This window comes from Varanus komodoensis, unplaced genomic scaffold (assembly GCF_004798865.1).
Source record: "Varanus komodoensis strain SLA01 unplaced genomic scaffold, ASM479886v1 scaffold27, whole genome shotgun sequence".
NCBI classification, from domain to species: domain Eukaryota; kingdom Metazoa; phylum Chordata; class Lepidosauria; order Squamata; family Varanidae; genus Varanus; species Varanus komodoensis.
In genome coordinates this window covers 2,710,109-2,726,174 of record NW_025335701.1, presented here as the reverse complement: position 1 = coordinate 2,726,174, position 16,066 = coordinate 2,710,109, and the positions used below count along the sequence as shown (strand labels likewise).

Here is a 16,066-nt window from a genome sequence, read left to right as displayed (position 1 = left end):
AGCAGGGGGTTGGGCACAATGCGTTTCTGGCCCTTTACAGCTATATGCTTCTCTCATTCTATGATCCCATGGTTCTTCAGATACGGGGCAGTTTCAATGACATAAGTGTGGTTAATAAGCCATGATGAACTCCTGTCCTGTTCTAGAGTTGCTGGATGGTTTGTTAGCCAGCCATCTTCACTAAGTATGGATGTCCCAACCAGCTGCACTAGTAAGGGAAAATTACTCTAATTATCACGCAGGTTCAGGCAGACTGGTTGCTTACTTGAAGAACCTGGATACTGTAATGACAAAGCTACATTAAGCCAGATGGTTGCATTTATTCCAGTGCTTGTTTGTTTGCTCTTTTAACCCTATTCCTCATATGTTTGTTTGTGTTATGTATGTGTATTGATGCAAAAATTTTCCTATTAACATTTTTATTAATTTTGGTTAATTTGTTGGTTGTGTTTACTGATATGTATGAGTGTGTTTTATTTGAGGTATTCTTTTATTTTATTGTTTTATCTTTTACCTGATTAATAACTCTTTTTATCCTCTAGTATTATAAGCTGCCCAAATTATCTTCAGGTTATGGTGTGAAACAGAAATGGAATAACATAGCATACATACATAATCATTAATAAAGATGTTGAAGAGTACTGGGCGCAGGACTGAACCCTGAGGCACCCCACTAGTTACCTCCCACCAGTCTGAGAAGGTGCCACTTTGTGTCTGAGTTAGCAAGCAGTTTTGGATCTACCTAATAGTTTTTCAGTCTACTCCACTTCGTGCTAATCTACTTATCAGCATGTTGTGGGGCACTATATCAAAAGCTTAGCTAATTCTTAGGTTTGCCCCACTGACATGTAAGTGGCTCAAATATGCATACAATCTCATGTTTAAAAACACTTCACATTCTTTTTTTACCTAAGAAACCCTCACTGGTGCTTTACTCTGAGATACTGAGGACAGAATCCACAAGAGAGTTTCCTGAAATTAAAATACTCTTCAGAGAACCAGGGACAGAAATTCAGACTTGCCTACCAAGGAGCTATAATGGCACTGTACTGGGGATGCAGATAGCACATCCCATCATTTTCATGGATGTTTCTGACTCTCACATAGTCACATCGTATGTCCAGGAGACTTAACCTCAAGGACAGTGTTTTAATTAGGTCTGAATGTACAATAAAGATCTGAAGAATGTATCTTTAAGCACTATGTTTTGACTCCTGTGAATAAAAGATCAAGTGTTATGATGGGTTTGAGATTATTAACATGGGATCCATTGCTCCATTGACCCCAAAATGGCTAAATATACAAGCTGAAACAAAATTAAATCAATTGTGCATGCTGTGTGTAAACTTTTGTTTGTTTGTTTGTTGTGTGGAAGGTACAAACTTCACATAACAGGTAACTGTCGAACTATAAATATGGATATCAAAATATGAGAAATTCCTGATTGATTATATTTATAAACATAACATGCAAAAATAGCAGATAGGCACCCACCAAACAAAAAGTGTCACAGAATATGCAGGGTATTTAAAAAGAAGTATTGTACCAATTTTATGAGCAACCTGAATACATAGCTGCTTAAAGTTCAAGAAATGGAGATTTACAATCCAACCCTCTGATGACTCACAATGATTAATATTTCAAACTTGCAAATTTACCAAGGTTTGGAAAGATATGTAAATTTGCATCACAATGTCCCGTGGAAAGGAACAAAGAGAGAAGGAGAGGGGGAGAGAGAGGGGGGAGAGAGAGAGAATGACACAGAAGCTTAAATCTGCAATGCAAATAGAAAGAATACAAATAGAAATCACAAAACTCTTTCAGGAAGTCTCTAGAAGCTTCACCATATATTTGTACTTTAAAAAATCATGTTGATTTTTAAAGATGTGAATCCAGCTCAAATGGAACTTTGCAATTTTTAGTAAACATGACAAATGCTCACTTCTCTGCTTACTCAGAAATCAGGCTTTTGTAGCTATGAATAGGTGTCTGTAAATCAGAATATGCACAATTTGCCAATCATGCATCCTATATCATTTTAGCCACTTCATATTCAGCAGACAAAAATCGTAGTAACCAAAAGCATTTGGCAGCCTGTTCTCTTAACATATGATAGAAAATATGTTCCCCAGTGTGCATATCAGAGACCAAAATCAATGCAAAATACACACTATAGAACCATTGAATCATAATTGGAAGAGGCCAGAGAGCCATTGGCTCAGTGCAGAACTCCAAGCTAAACCATCCTCTCCTCTCATCTTGAGTGCCACTAGTGTGGGGGATCCCAAAACCTTCCTAGGTCATTTGTTCCATTGTCCTACTGCTCTAACAGTCAGGATTTTTTTCCAGATTTCTAGCTTGAGCCCATTATTCTGTGTATTGTTCTTTGGGACGATGGAGAAGAGATCCTATCCTTCTGCTTTGTGAGAGCCTTTCAAGTACTTAGAAACATAGAGTGAGTCAGAAGGGTCCTCCCAGGCCATCTAGTCTGACCCCTCTGCTCCAGTCGGCTCCTCTCATGACATGCCTACCATGTGCCTACCATTTCATCTCTCCTTAGTCTTCTTTTCTTTAGGCTAAACATTCCCAGTTCATTCAATCTCTCCTCTCAGGGTGTTGTTTCCAGTCCTTGAATCATCCTTGTTGCCTTCCTCTGAACCCTTTCCAGTTTGTCTGCACCTTCCTTCAATTATGGTGCCCAGAACTGGACACAGGACTCCAAATGAGGCCTAACCAGTGCTGAGTAAAGGGTAACTAGTATGTCACGGATTTGGAAGTGATATTTCTGTTAATGCAGCCTAAAATAGCACTTGGCACATCACACTGTTTGTTCATCTTTAGCTTTTGATGTACAATTCCAAGATTCTTCTCACTTGCAGTATCGTTGAGCCAAGTATACTCCTTCTTGTAAAATGTCTTTGGATTCTTTTTCCTAGGTGCAGAACATGGCATTTGTCCCAACTGAATTTCATGCTGTTGTTTTCAGGCCAGTGCTCCAACCTATCATGATCACCTGGAATCTTCTTTCTGTCTTCCAAAAGTCTTCCAGGGTTTCAGCTATGCTTCTCAGTTTAGTGTCATCTGCAAATTTTTCCCTGCAATTCCTCATCCAAATGAAAGGCATTTCAACATTTTAGAATGTAGAAAGGACTGCACAATATATGGAAAACCCTGGCCTAAGGTTTCTCACTCCTGCTATGAAGCTCAGCTATGGAGCTGGCTGATCAGGACAGAGAATAGGAGCTAGAGGTCTGCTGTATATGGAGCTGAAGGTACCAAAGTGGGTAGGTCACAAGAATATAAGAGCCATGCTATATCAGACCAAAAGTTCATATATTCTAGAATTCTGTATGCATGGTGGCAAACCATTTGCCCACAGGATCACTCAAGCAAGATGGGCACAAGACCTCCACCTGTCGCGAACAGGTGTATGCAGGCATGGCACCTCTGGGAAAGGAGGTAGCACACAGTCTGCAAAGCTCTTACCACTGATAGCCTCCCTGCTCATGAATCTGTTGAAATCCTTTTTAAAACTGGTGTAAATCACCACTTCCTGTGGCAACAAATCCCATAGTTCACCTGCGCAATGTGTGAAAAAGTGCTTCCTTTTCTCTGTACTAAACATTTCACTAGTCAGTTTCATGGGGTAACCTAGTTTCAAGTGTTATGGGAGAGACAGAAAAATGCCTCTTTTTCTGCACACCATGTATTATTTTAAGCATCTCTATCGTGCCTCCCCTTACTTGCCTTTTATGTAAGCTAAACAGTCCAGATCTAGCTGCTCCTCATTGAGGAGTTGCTCCAGTCCCTGATCATTTCAGCATCAAAAAATATTCATACCAAATTGTCAACAGGCAGAAAGTCCCTGGCTAGGCAGAATATTTAATAACCCCCCCAAACACACACACACACACACACACACACACACACACACACACACACACAAAGATTAGCAAATTCTTTGTACTCTGGAGAAGTAAATCCTCTCAAGGGCCATACAAAACATTGAATTAAGAGTTTATTTCATTTATTTCATTTATTTCTTCATTCTTTTTCTGTAATGTTAGGATCACTTACAATCACAGGAATACAATTGCGAAGGAAGCAACAGGGCACATTTTTATTTCCAAAATAAGCCAAAATTTAGATGCCTTTAAGCTTCGATCATTTCCATGGTTAAAACTTAAGTGAAATAAATGAATTCAATTACTATTTTATCTTATATAGCAACTATATGCATTTCTAGTCACATTAAGATCCAATGAGTTTAAGACAGCTTTGTCCAAGGAAAGCACATACAGGACTGAAGGGGAAGGGGAAGGGGAAGGGGAAGGGGAAGGGGAAGGGGAAGGGAAGGGAAGGGAAGGGAAGGGAAGGGAAGGGAAGGGAAGGGGGTTCCGATTTTATAAATCTAAAAAAATTACTGCTTATAAAAATAACCCATTGAACAAATAATAATGAAACTTGGTGCTCTTGCTCTACCCAGTAGGATATTCAGTTGTGCAGTTTCAAGTCGATTCTATAAAAAGTGCTGAGAATTGACACATCTGTACATTTTTACCCCAAGCTGTAACTCACCATATCATATACATCTTTCACATTTTGGTGAAATGTACTTTATTTAGTTTTGTCAAGGAGATGTGCCTTTCATTGGTTTAGTGACATGCTGAGTATCAGATCACAAGTTACTAAGTTGGCTTTCCCCCCTGCCCCAGGAAAGTCAGCGGTAGCAGCTTCTGACAGGTTATGTCAGGCACACTCATTTGTACGCTGAAGCTGCAATGCTGCCATGTCTCCTGTGCCTTCAGAGGGATTCCAGCACTCCTGTCAGTTTTCTGATAGAGGGGGAGGGATGGAAGGAAATTGTCGACTGAGATAAGGGGAATGTAATCTTATAGGCTGAGGAAATCACTCTCACTAATAGATACATTGCAGATGAGGAGGGGATAGGGAGGGAAAGGCAAAGGCCATGCTTGCACATTCTGTAGACTTACTCAGATGCAAACCTTTCTGAATAGAGAGGGACAGATCTATGCATTTGCATACCTCTCATCAATTAATAAACCATTAGTGGCTTGTGTTTTGTTTTTGGGGAGGGTGGTATATGCTTTTCTCCACAAAACAGTAACAGTACATTTTCTTTTCATAAACCTGGGGAATTCAATGATTTTTTTTAAATGTCAGTTTACAAGCAGATGGCAAGCTATCTCATTTTGGCTAAAGCTTCACACAGACAGGAAATTGGAAGCTGAGGCTGATGCTTTAATGCTGTTGTGTGATGTCACAAATTTTGCTTGCTTGCAAGCAACCGATAGGTGTGGTCAACTCACAGGAGGAGTCCTCTAGCAATACAATAAGGCTCCTATGCTTCATAGGGCAATACAGGACCAGGACAACGTGCTGCATCCTTGCTGGCCCCAGGCACTCCATCCTCCCCATCTGGTTTTGGGCCTGAAAGACCAAGGAAAAGTGTGGGTGCATGGAGAGCAAGTTGCAAGGAAGCACCGCGACATCGCACAATATCATTCCTGACTATGGGTGTGCCTGTTAAAGCATCTCTCTGAGCCACAATTTCCTGGATTTCCTATGCTGACATGAGAGAGCCTTAAACTGACTGTGTGTTTTGTTTTGTTTTCATGATGGAACATGATGGAACAAATAATACATTATTTGCACCTCCTGTGCACTAACTTGTAATCCTGGTTCACATGTGAGAGAAGTTCAGAAGCCCTCCTTTCATTTTGGAATAAAATTGCAAAATGCTTTTCACATTGTAATGACCTCTCTCTCTCTCTCTCTCTCTCTCTCTCTCTCTCTCTCTCTCTCTCTCTCTCTCTCTCTCTCTCTCATGCCAATGTAAGGTTCTGAAGCACAGTGTATACTGCAATACATTTCAGAAATATATTTCAATAAGTATATTTTCAATCTTCCTTTTTTTCCTTTGTCCTTTATGGAAAATACAGTCCAGGTCTCCTACTGGAAATGTCAGCTGTGCCAAATAACAGCTGGGGAATATTTTTGGTGCTTTCTGCAAACTCCACAATCTTCACATCTATAAGGGTGTGAGGATTGACAGAGTAACCACTGTCAAGAACTGTGACTGGGGGAAAGCAGCCGAATTTTGGTGGCGGAAAATCTGTTTGATGTAGAAGGTGGTCTCCTCCCCTGCTCACAGCCCTCTAGAGTGTCAACACTGGTTTAAGGGGGGATCGCTGTTCATGGCATGGCCAGTTCTCCCATTTTTACCTCTGGTAAACAGCAGTGTTTGTGGTGTGGGCATTACAAGTTTGATGTGCTTTCAGTTAAAAATAACAATGGACCCAAAGAAATATGGGAAGCAGAGCCTCATTCAAACCACTTTAACCCTTTTTAAACAGTTTAAAAAACCCTTTTAAGATGTGTGAGAAGGGGGATTTTTTTACAGGTGGGAATAAAACATACCAGTTGAAATAATAGTTTTTGGATTCTATAGATGTTTGCAACCAAATATGCATGGTAACAGAGAAGTGTTTCTTCCCCAGCTGAATAAGCTCTTGACAGCATTTCCTTCAGAGCTGCCTAATCTCCCAGCCAATTCTTCATAAATAGCAATAGCCGCTATGCAGCACTCCTCCTCTGCCTCCAGCTCTCCCTGCTTCTGTTTCATTTCTTAAAGAACAACTTACTGTACGCTCACAATATTAATTTAAAAACATAAATTATAAAACTGCACATGAAGTATGCATAGATTTGCTCATAAAGTTGTTATGTCTGCTATTCTGCATTAAAATATAGTTTATTCAGGCTATAATTACATAATTGCTGACAACTGTTTTATTTTTAAGTTTAATGTTAAGAGTAAACCAGGTGGTCCACAACACATTTTATTGTTTCTAAAGTAACAGAATGGTTTTAGAGCTGCAAAGACTGCTTTAAAAGAAGCATTTTCCCCTATTCTCTCCCAAAATTCAAATTTTCCCATCTCCTGAAGGGTGGGTGGGAAATCCTTTCATGGCTTCTAGAAATTTACATTTCTGGCTACAACCTGGCAGATAAACCCAGAGGAAGGGCCAGATGGACTCTTATGTTAAACAGACAAACAAACCAGCATGAACAATGCACTATCAGGAAGACAGCATGCCTTGTCGCGCTTGTGCTGGGATCCTTAATTATTCTCACACACACACACAGTGGCTGTTCCCACACTGCTTAATTGGAAGTGGGCCAGCCATCTAGTGTCTGAACAGAGAGACGAGGGTTCCTCTTACTTAGCCAGAGGCTGCTTCACGGGACAGCGGCAGTGGTGCACGTCTGTATGCATGCTTCCTGCAAGAGAGGGAGCGAAGGAGGGAAGGCCAGTGTGCAGGAGAGACTTGGCTGAGAGCCCAGTCTCCAGGATGGCTCTCTGGGCTTCTTCCTCCTCTTCACCAGGGCAACCTGTTTGCTCACTTGGCTCTCACTCTGGCCCAAACTGTGTGGTGGTGGGAAGGAGAAGCAACAGATGCCATGGTCTAGAAACCTGGCTAGATGTATGCCTGTGTGTGTCAAAGAGAGAGGGAATAATATACCACGTAGTTTTTAAAACAGAACATAGAATCATGCATATCAATCCCAAGACCAGCCATACTCTGATGAAACAAAGATGCTTTAAGGACTGATCTGTGCAACACCAAGGTCTGCAAACACGTTCTTTAAGTTGCCATTTACCTTTCTCAATCTAATAATGCCTTCCTGAGTCTGGGAGTCTGGAGTGATCTCAAAGATATTCATTCCGTCTCCTTCAATAATGTCATAGGAGGACTTAGCATTCTCACCAGTGTCCAGGTCATTTGCTTTAACCCTTCCTACTGGTTCACCAATAGCAATGTCTTCCAGGACAGAGAAGTGATATAAGCCTGAAAGAAAGAAAGAAAGAAAGAAAGAAAGAAAGAAAGAAAGAAAGAAAGAAGAGGAAAGTGAGATGAAAACATCAACAGAGATACACGAGATCAGATTGCACTCTCTTTCATTTATGCTGTTCATCTCATAAATGTGGCAGTGTGAGATGCAGTCAGTTTCTCAGATTTATTTACATACATCACATAACGTGCACACTGCAGGATAATGCGCAGGCAAATGAATCCTAGAACTTCAGTCTGCCAGTGCCCCAGACCCCAAGGGTGATATTTTCTTCTATTGTTAATAGTCATTTCAGAGAATTATTTTTTTCAGCGGGAGAAGAAAGGTTTACATTCCTCCAAACTGCCTGCTCTGATAAATATCATACCCCCTCCAGCAGAAGATGTTTGCATTTGTTAAATAAAACAAAACCCTGTGTGTTGAATGAAAATACACACTTTGTATCATGTTTAGTTTGCCTGTAAGAAAAATTGTAGTAAAAGAATGATGTGAACTAATAATCAATGCAATAATTGGTGCAAAAATAGAGCTCAACAGAGGAGCCAAGTATGGCTGACTGGCATAAGAAGAAATGGAAATGCTCTGTTGCATGGTTTAATCAGATTGCTTCTTTAATGATAATTGACTTTGCTACCATCAGGCAGACAGAGGCAGCCAACTGAGAAGACAGTTTTGGTGATGTAGGATTTGGAGAGCACACCCTACTCTCCCTTAGTGCCTCACCCAGGTCTGTGCTGAGCCCTCAAAACTAGCATTCTGCCCCCAGACACAACAGAGTGTGTTGTCCCATCAACTACCATTCCAGTTAAACTATAGATGAGCAGTGGTGAGTTGGAAGGGAGGGCTTGTTGCCTTGGGCAGCTAAATGTCTTTGGCTGGCCATTTGCATTACATATGGACATAACCGTATTTACATGTAGTTTGCATTAATGGTGCAATATATTTGTCTTTATATTAGGAACTCAGTAATGAATTACATTGGAAATTTGGGCACACAGTTTAATGATCTCCATGTAAATAGGAGCTCTGAAATTCTTCTGCAAATTCAATTGAGAAGATTTTTGTAAGTATTCCTTAAGAAAATAATGAAGCTAGCAGTATTTCCCAGGACTGTTTGTCCCACTTGGAATTCAGAACCTAGGATGTCACCTTTATAGGCTTAAATTGGATTCTAGGAGAGTATTTTACATTATATCTCAGATTTCTCATTACTTAGAGAAAGAAACAAATTGTTCATTCTAATGACAGTTCACTTTGTCTTTTCACAATGATCTGGAAGCCAGCAAAGTATGGGCAACCTATGGCCCCTGAACACATCTACACATGGCCTAATTATCCATTCTTCTTCATAATTCACTTGTTTCTGCTACAGGGAAGAGGTGAAATTATCAGTTTCAGAACCACTTATCACTGAAACCAATCCAATAAAGACCATGCATGCCTGATGAGTCAGACAGTCTTAAACAGGGGCCCCTATTATTTCATTCTTCCCTTCCAGGGGCAGAATTGGTTATGTCTTGCTTTAGCATAATTTTCAGAAGAATTTGCATAGATTATAGTTGACTATGAACCTCTAAATTATTATAAAATGTAGTAATTTAAGATGATATATTTTAGGGAAGTGTTTTCAGTACATATGGTTTACAAATATTAAAAGGGTCCATTGTGCAGAAAATAAAACACCAATCATTTACTATCTATTGTAACCAGAAGATCTTCTAAGAAATGTTTTTCTGGAACATTTTTCACTCTCACATGGATTAGTAGAAGGGGGATATCATTTCTGAATAGGAGTGCAAGAAGCAGATGAGTTTGCTACATCTGGTCCAACACAACATCTGGTCCAACACAAGACTCTGTCCGCCGCAATTATTGTATGTCTCCAGAACATCAATCAATATTGTATCAATGAATGTAACATTCTTAGTTTGGCAAAAGCATTTAGTGATGGGACAATTTTCTCTGTCCAAGCTCTGATTGTTTGGAAGATACATGAGTACCGATTCTTTTCAGAGGAACAGAAAGGAAGAGATTCAAGAATCCAGCACTTTTAAAGTACTTATTTCATTTTTAAAAATAAGCACCTCTGAGACCCCTGCTAATTCTAAGTGGTATTGGTGAGTGAAAAACATTTAGCCTACCAGGTTTAGTTCGAGCAGATACCTTTCTTCTCATTTAATATTGATTTATTATTTATCAGATCAGTTTAAAACTGCTTTACCATATCTGAAAGATAACTTGAAATGTAAACCTAAGAATAAAACATCCTCAAATAAAGTAAAATAAAATAAGAAAACCAACGATTAAGAAACAGGGCCATCAGTCAGAAAAGACCTAAGCAAAAAGGGAGATGTTAACTTGTGTTTAAGACATGCCCCAACTGGTGTTTTCCAAAGCCCAGAGAGAAGAGCATTCCCAGAAGTGTGCCACCATGGAGAAGAAACCCTCCTGAGTTGTTGCTGTGTGGTTATCTGCACATCATGTTGTGACCTGTGGGGCCTCCTGTGCAGGCTTTGCAGATTGCATACACTTGTAGGAACGGTGATCTGCCTAGCAACCTGATCTTAGCTTGATATGCCCACAACAAACACTTCAGCTGTGCGCTCATCAATCTGCAACATTCCATTCCATGAGCAGAAGGTGGGGACAGGCAAAATACAGTGCTCTACTTCCTTTTCACAGTTTCCCCCCCATGGCCTTTTCTACTGAGAGCCAGTGTGGTGTAGTGGGTAAGAGCCTGGGACTGGGACTCAGACAATCTGGGTTCTAGTCCCCGCTCAGCCATGGAGCCAACTGGGTGACTTTGGGCCAGTCACAGACTGTCAGCCCAACCTACCTCACAGGATTGTTGTTGTGAGGATAAGATGGAAGAGGAGAATGATGTAAGCTGCCTTGAGCCCTTTGTAGGGAAAAGGCAGGATATAAATAATAAATAAATAAATAAATACTGTCACCATAGGGAGGAAAAAAGAAAAACCAAAAACTCAGTTCGGATATTCACTTCAAAGCTTGTTTGGCTTAATTTGCATTTCCACTTGCAAGCTTTTATTGTTGTTCAGCCAAAAGAGGTGGCAGAGGATCAGAAAGTGTGGCAAGATTTGGCCCATAGGATCACTTAGAGTTGGACATGACTGAACAGCTGAACAACAGTTGTTCAAATGGCAAAAGTGGGAGTTAGAGTGAACCCATGTTTAACCCATATTTCAAAAGTGAACTCAAGCCCTCATCTGGTCCATTATCACGCTTAGGCAGTGATTTAGGAAAGAAACCACCTCACCTGGATTTGATGAAGGTCAAGTAAGCAAGTGGTGACATGAAGATAACCAAGTATCTTGTTCACATCACCAGGCCACAATAAAGGATAAATGCAGTATTATACTCACACAGCATAAACATCCCACTTTTTCCTCATCTGATTTGAGTGAACCCATGTTTAACCCATATGTGGTGGCTTGCATAGCTTTATTTTATCCTCACAGCAACAAACCTGCGAGGTAGGTCAGGCTTAGAAAGGGTGACTGGCCCAAAGTCACCCAATGAACTTCATAGCACCCATAGCACTTTTTAAAGCACTCCAGTGATACTTTGGCCATGTGTTTAGGACCATTGTCCTAGTAGAAAGTGCATTTCTTCCCACTTCCCAGTTCTCTTGTAGACCTGAAACAGATTTTCCTCTGGAACTGCTGTATTTTCGGTTCTATCCATCCAACCCTTCATCCTGACCTTTCTCTCAGTACTTGTTGAGGAAATGTATCCCCACAATGTGATCCTGCCACCACCACACTCCACTGAAGGAACAGAACTCTCAAGGCAAAAGAAGAAGGCCCATGCTGTGGGCCAAAACCAACAAAATAAAATTTAGCAGGGGCAAATGTCAGGTTAGCAAAAAGAAACCAAATGCATTGTTAAAACTGGAGGATACTTGGCTCAATAATACTGCTAGTGAGAAAGTTCTTGGAATTGTAAATCGCAAGCTGAATATGAGTACTCAATGTGATGTGCCTACATAAAAAGGCAAATGTTATTTTGGGCTACATTAATAGAAGTACCACTTCCAGAACATGAGAAGTACTGATTAGTACTGGTATACTGTGCCCAGTTCTGTGCCCCACAGATCAGACAAACTGGAAAGAATTAAGAGAAGGGCAACAAGGATGATCCAGGGACTAGAAACAAATCCTATGAGGAGAGATTGAAGGAAATTGATGTGTTTAGTGTTGATAAGAAAAGACTGAGGGGAAATATCATAGCACTTTTTAAGTACTTGAAAGGTAGTTAGACAGAGGAAGACCAAGCTCCCTTAGGTGGACCGGGACATGGAATGTTACAGACCTCATGTTACAGGAAGCCAGTGGAAAACATCCTGACTGTTAGAGCTATATGACAAGGGCAAGCTATATGTTAGGGATGTTTTCACCTGGAGGTCTTAATTCAGCAAGGAGAGGGACATGCTGGCCTTATGGGCCCCTTCCAGCTCTCCAGTTCTATAATTCTATGAACCACTGGTTTTGTGCATCACTTAGCATTTAGCAGCAAGGGCAAAAAGTTCAAGGTTAGTTTCATCAGACCAAAGAAACTTTTGACACATGTTGCTATTTCTCCACGTCTTTTTGCAATTCTAAACAATTTCTGATACTGGTTTGTTTTGATGTAACTTTTTTCTTGCCACTTATAAAGCACAGTTTTTTTGTGCAGCATCTAGCTGATAGTGATCCCATGAATGGTTTGTCCTATCTCAGCTGGAAATACCTCCAGTTCCTTTAGAGTTAACATTGGTCTCTTTTCTGACTGATGCCTTCCTTACCTGGCCACTGAATTTTGGTGGATGTCTTTCTTTGGACAGAAGCACATTGCTAGACATAATTGAGTCAGATGCTTTCTATCTGTAAGAATGGGTTTAACATTTATCTGGAGAGGGTCAGAGAGTACCTCTCCAAAGACCCTCCCAAGATCTGAATTTGGCCTTTGGGCCCAAAATGGAAGGCATGCTGCTAACCAATGCTGAAGTAAATATTTTTCAGACTAAACAGACTGGAACATATCATAGCCTTAATGTGCCTTACCAACACCGAGCCTAATTTTGAAAGTCTCATAGTGACATTACCAGGATATCACAATCTTAGCATACAGCACTGAACATTAAGACAACTGCATCAGGAGGCAGAGGAAGAAACAAGAGCAGCAGCTACTCTCAATCTAGTACTAACTAAAAAGGATGGTCTGGTGGACAAAAAAGCAGCCATGGGAAGTATGGGAGAATGTGACCATGAGAGATTTGAATTCGCAATTATACAGGCAACAAAGGCTAACTGCAGCAAAACATGTATCCTGGACTTCAAGAAAGCCAACTCTGACAAACGATAAGTAAAATGCCATGGCAACTCACTCTTAAGGGAAAAGGAGTCCAAGAGGGGTGGGAAATCTTGAAAAAGAAGATTCTCCAAACACAGCTATGTGCAATTCTAACAAGAAAAATGTATAAAAGACAACAGAGGAAGTCCATGTGGGTCCACAACAACTTAAATGACAACCAGAAATAAGAAAGAAACAAAGAAAGAAAGAAAGTACTGGAAACAGGCCAGGCCACAAAGGAAGAGTATAAACAAATAGCCAGGAATTGCAGGGACAGCATCAGGAAGACTAACACAGGAAATGAACTGAAAATAGCAAGGGATGCTAAGAACAACAAGCAAACCTTCTGCAGACATACCCAGAACAAAATACATGAGAAAGAGAAGTCCAGATGCTTAATGTGGATGGCAGAGTGGTAACAGATGACAAGGACAAGGCAGAGCCAGTCAGTTCCTACTTCGCCTCAGTCTTCTCCCACAAGGAAATCAGCAAAGAAGAGGAAGTACAAGCTGGAAGTGAGAGATGGCAGCCTAAGATTGACAGACAAATGGTCAAGGAATACCTAGTGGAATAAACACTTTCAAATCTCCCAATGAACTACATCCCAGAATCATCAAAGAGCTAAGCGGAGGAACTCTCAGAACCACTGGCTATTAACTTTGATAAATCTTGGAAAACGGGAGAAGTGCCAGATGACTGGTGAAAGGCCCTTTTTTCAAAAAGGGAAAAAAGCTGGACCTGGGAACTATAGACCTGTTAGTCTGACATCAATCCCTGGAAAAATTCTGGAGCAAATTATTAAAAAATTCATCTGCAAGCATCTTAAAGAAAATATAGTGATTAATAGAAGCCAACATGGATTTATCAAAAATAATGCTGTCACACTAATTTAGCACAGTTTTTGACAGGGTAGCCTCTCAAATGGACAGAGGGGACAATGTGGACATAAACTACTGAGACTTTAGCAAAGCTTTCAACATAGTGCCATGACATTTTGATAAGCAGTGTCATGACATTTTGATAAGCAGATTAGCAAAAATTAGACTAGATAGAAAAACTGTGAGGTGGATCCAAAATTGGCTGCTAAAGTAGACACAAAAAGTGCTCATTAATGGCACCTTTTCAAACTGGATGGAGGTAACTACTGTGGTACTGGAGGGTTAGTCCCAGGCCCAGTGATCTTCTACAACTTTATTAATGATTTAGATGAGGAAATGCAAGAAAAGATAATCAGTTTGTAGACAATACAAAACTAGGTGCAATAGCAAACAACCTAGAAGACAGCATGAAGGTCCAGGGAGAGTTGATAAATTTGAGTGCCCAGTCCTCCACCTACGAGAAAGGAACCAAATGCATTGATAGAAGATGAGGAATACATGGCTCAACAGAACTGAAGAAGAGGAGAGGAGAGGAGAGGAGAGAAACAATGTGATGCAGCTGCAAAATGCTATTTTGGGATGCATTACAGTATTACTTCCACATCATGAGAAGTAGTAGTTCCCCTATACTCCTCACTAGTCAGACCACACCTGTAATACCGTGATGCCTAATACTTCAAACTTAATTTTTTTCAGGAGGCCTTTTGAACTCTGAATCGTTTGAAGTCCGAATCAAGTTTCCCCATTAGAAATCATGGAAAGTGAATTAATCCATACTCAATACCCATTTTGGTAAACTTAAACAGCAAATATGGCCTCCTGAAACAAATTAAGTTAAAGGTTATATATGAGGTGTAATAAAAAATACAGTGAATGTTTAAATAGAAAAATACAGGAAAAGACACATTGCCATTAATCCCCCTCAAAGTGCTCACCCTTGCTTCAAACACACTCTGCTGTGGCTGCCACAATGTCCAAGGTAAGAGGAATCGATTCAAGTCAGGATGAGACAAATCAATTCAAGTTGAGAGAAATTGACTTAAGACAAATCAGTCTGAGTCAAAATGAGACGAATCGATTCAAGGCAAGACAAACTGGTTCAAGATGAATCGATTCAAGACATCAAGGCTTTTTTTCAGTTTGGATGCACAACCAATGACGTTTTCGCTGCAGTAACATTTTTTTCACTACACTTACAGTTTGAACTTAGAACCATTGTTTGAACTGCAGAACAATTTTATCTTGACTTTAATGTTCAAACTCTGCATTGTTCGAAGTTACAGTTTTTCAAATGAGGCACCACTCTACTATGTCCAGTACTGGGCACCAAGATTTAAGAAAGATGCAGAAAAATTAAAAAGAGTCCAGAGCAGGCCAACAAAAATGATCCAGGGTATGGAAATATTGGCCTATGAGCAGAGACAGAGAGAATTAGCCATGTTCAGCCTTGAGAGAAGGAGAATGAGGGGGATCATAAGTACCTGAAATGCTTTGATAAAGAAAATCACAGAAACTTGGTCGGATGAAAGGCAAGTCTGGAACGTGAACATAGAAGGGTATCACCTTTTTAGAAAGGACAGGAAAGGAAAGAGAGGCGGGGGCGTGGCTTTATACGTCAGGGAAGGGATAGGATGCAGTGAGATAGAATGCGGCACAGATGGGGATTTGGTAGAGGCAGTCTGGGTGAAACTTAGGGGTTTTGACAGGGAAAGAGACCTGACAGTGGGGGTATGTTATCACCCTCCAGGTCAACTTGAGACCCTGGATGATGTCCTGACAGACCAGATTCTAAGGATATCTCGGGGGAGAGACACAGTAATTATGGGAGATTTCAATCTCCTGGATATTACTTGGGAGACTCACTCAGCGGTGACAGCCAGGTCACATCGCTTCCTAGAAGCTATAGAGGGAGGGTTTTTCACACAGAGCGTCCGAGAGGTGACGGGGGGGGGGGGGGG

The 16,066-nt window shown here is 40.6% G+C and overlaps 1 protein-coding gene across 3 annotated transcripts in view; it reads right to left on the bottom strand.

Moving 5' to 3' along the window:
- The window catches only part of CDH8 (cadherin 8), a 299,609-nt gene that overhangs the window by 111,375 nt on the left and 172,168 nt on the right, over positions 1–16,066 (bottom strand). For all 3 annotated transcript variants that reach the window (XM_044434245.1, XM_044434247.1, XM_044434246.1), the window contains exon 5: positions 7,687–7,874. In XM_044434245.1, the coding sequence (XP_044290180.1) occupies positions 7,687–7,874 (188 nt within the window). The remainder of the gene's footprint in view (positions 1–7,686; positions 7,875–16,066) is intronic.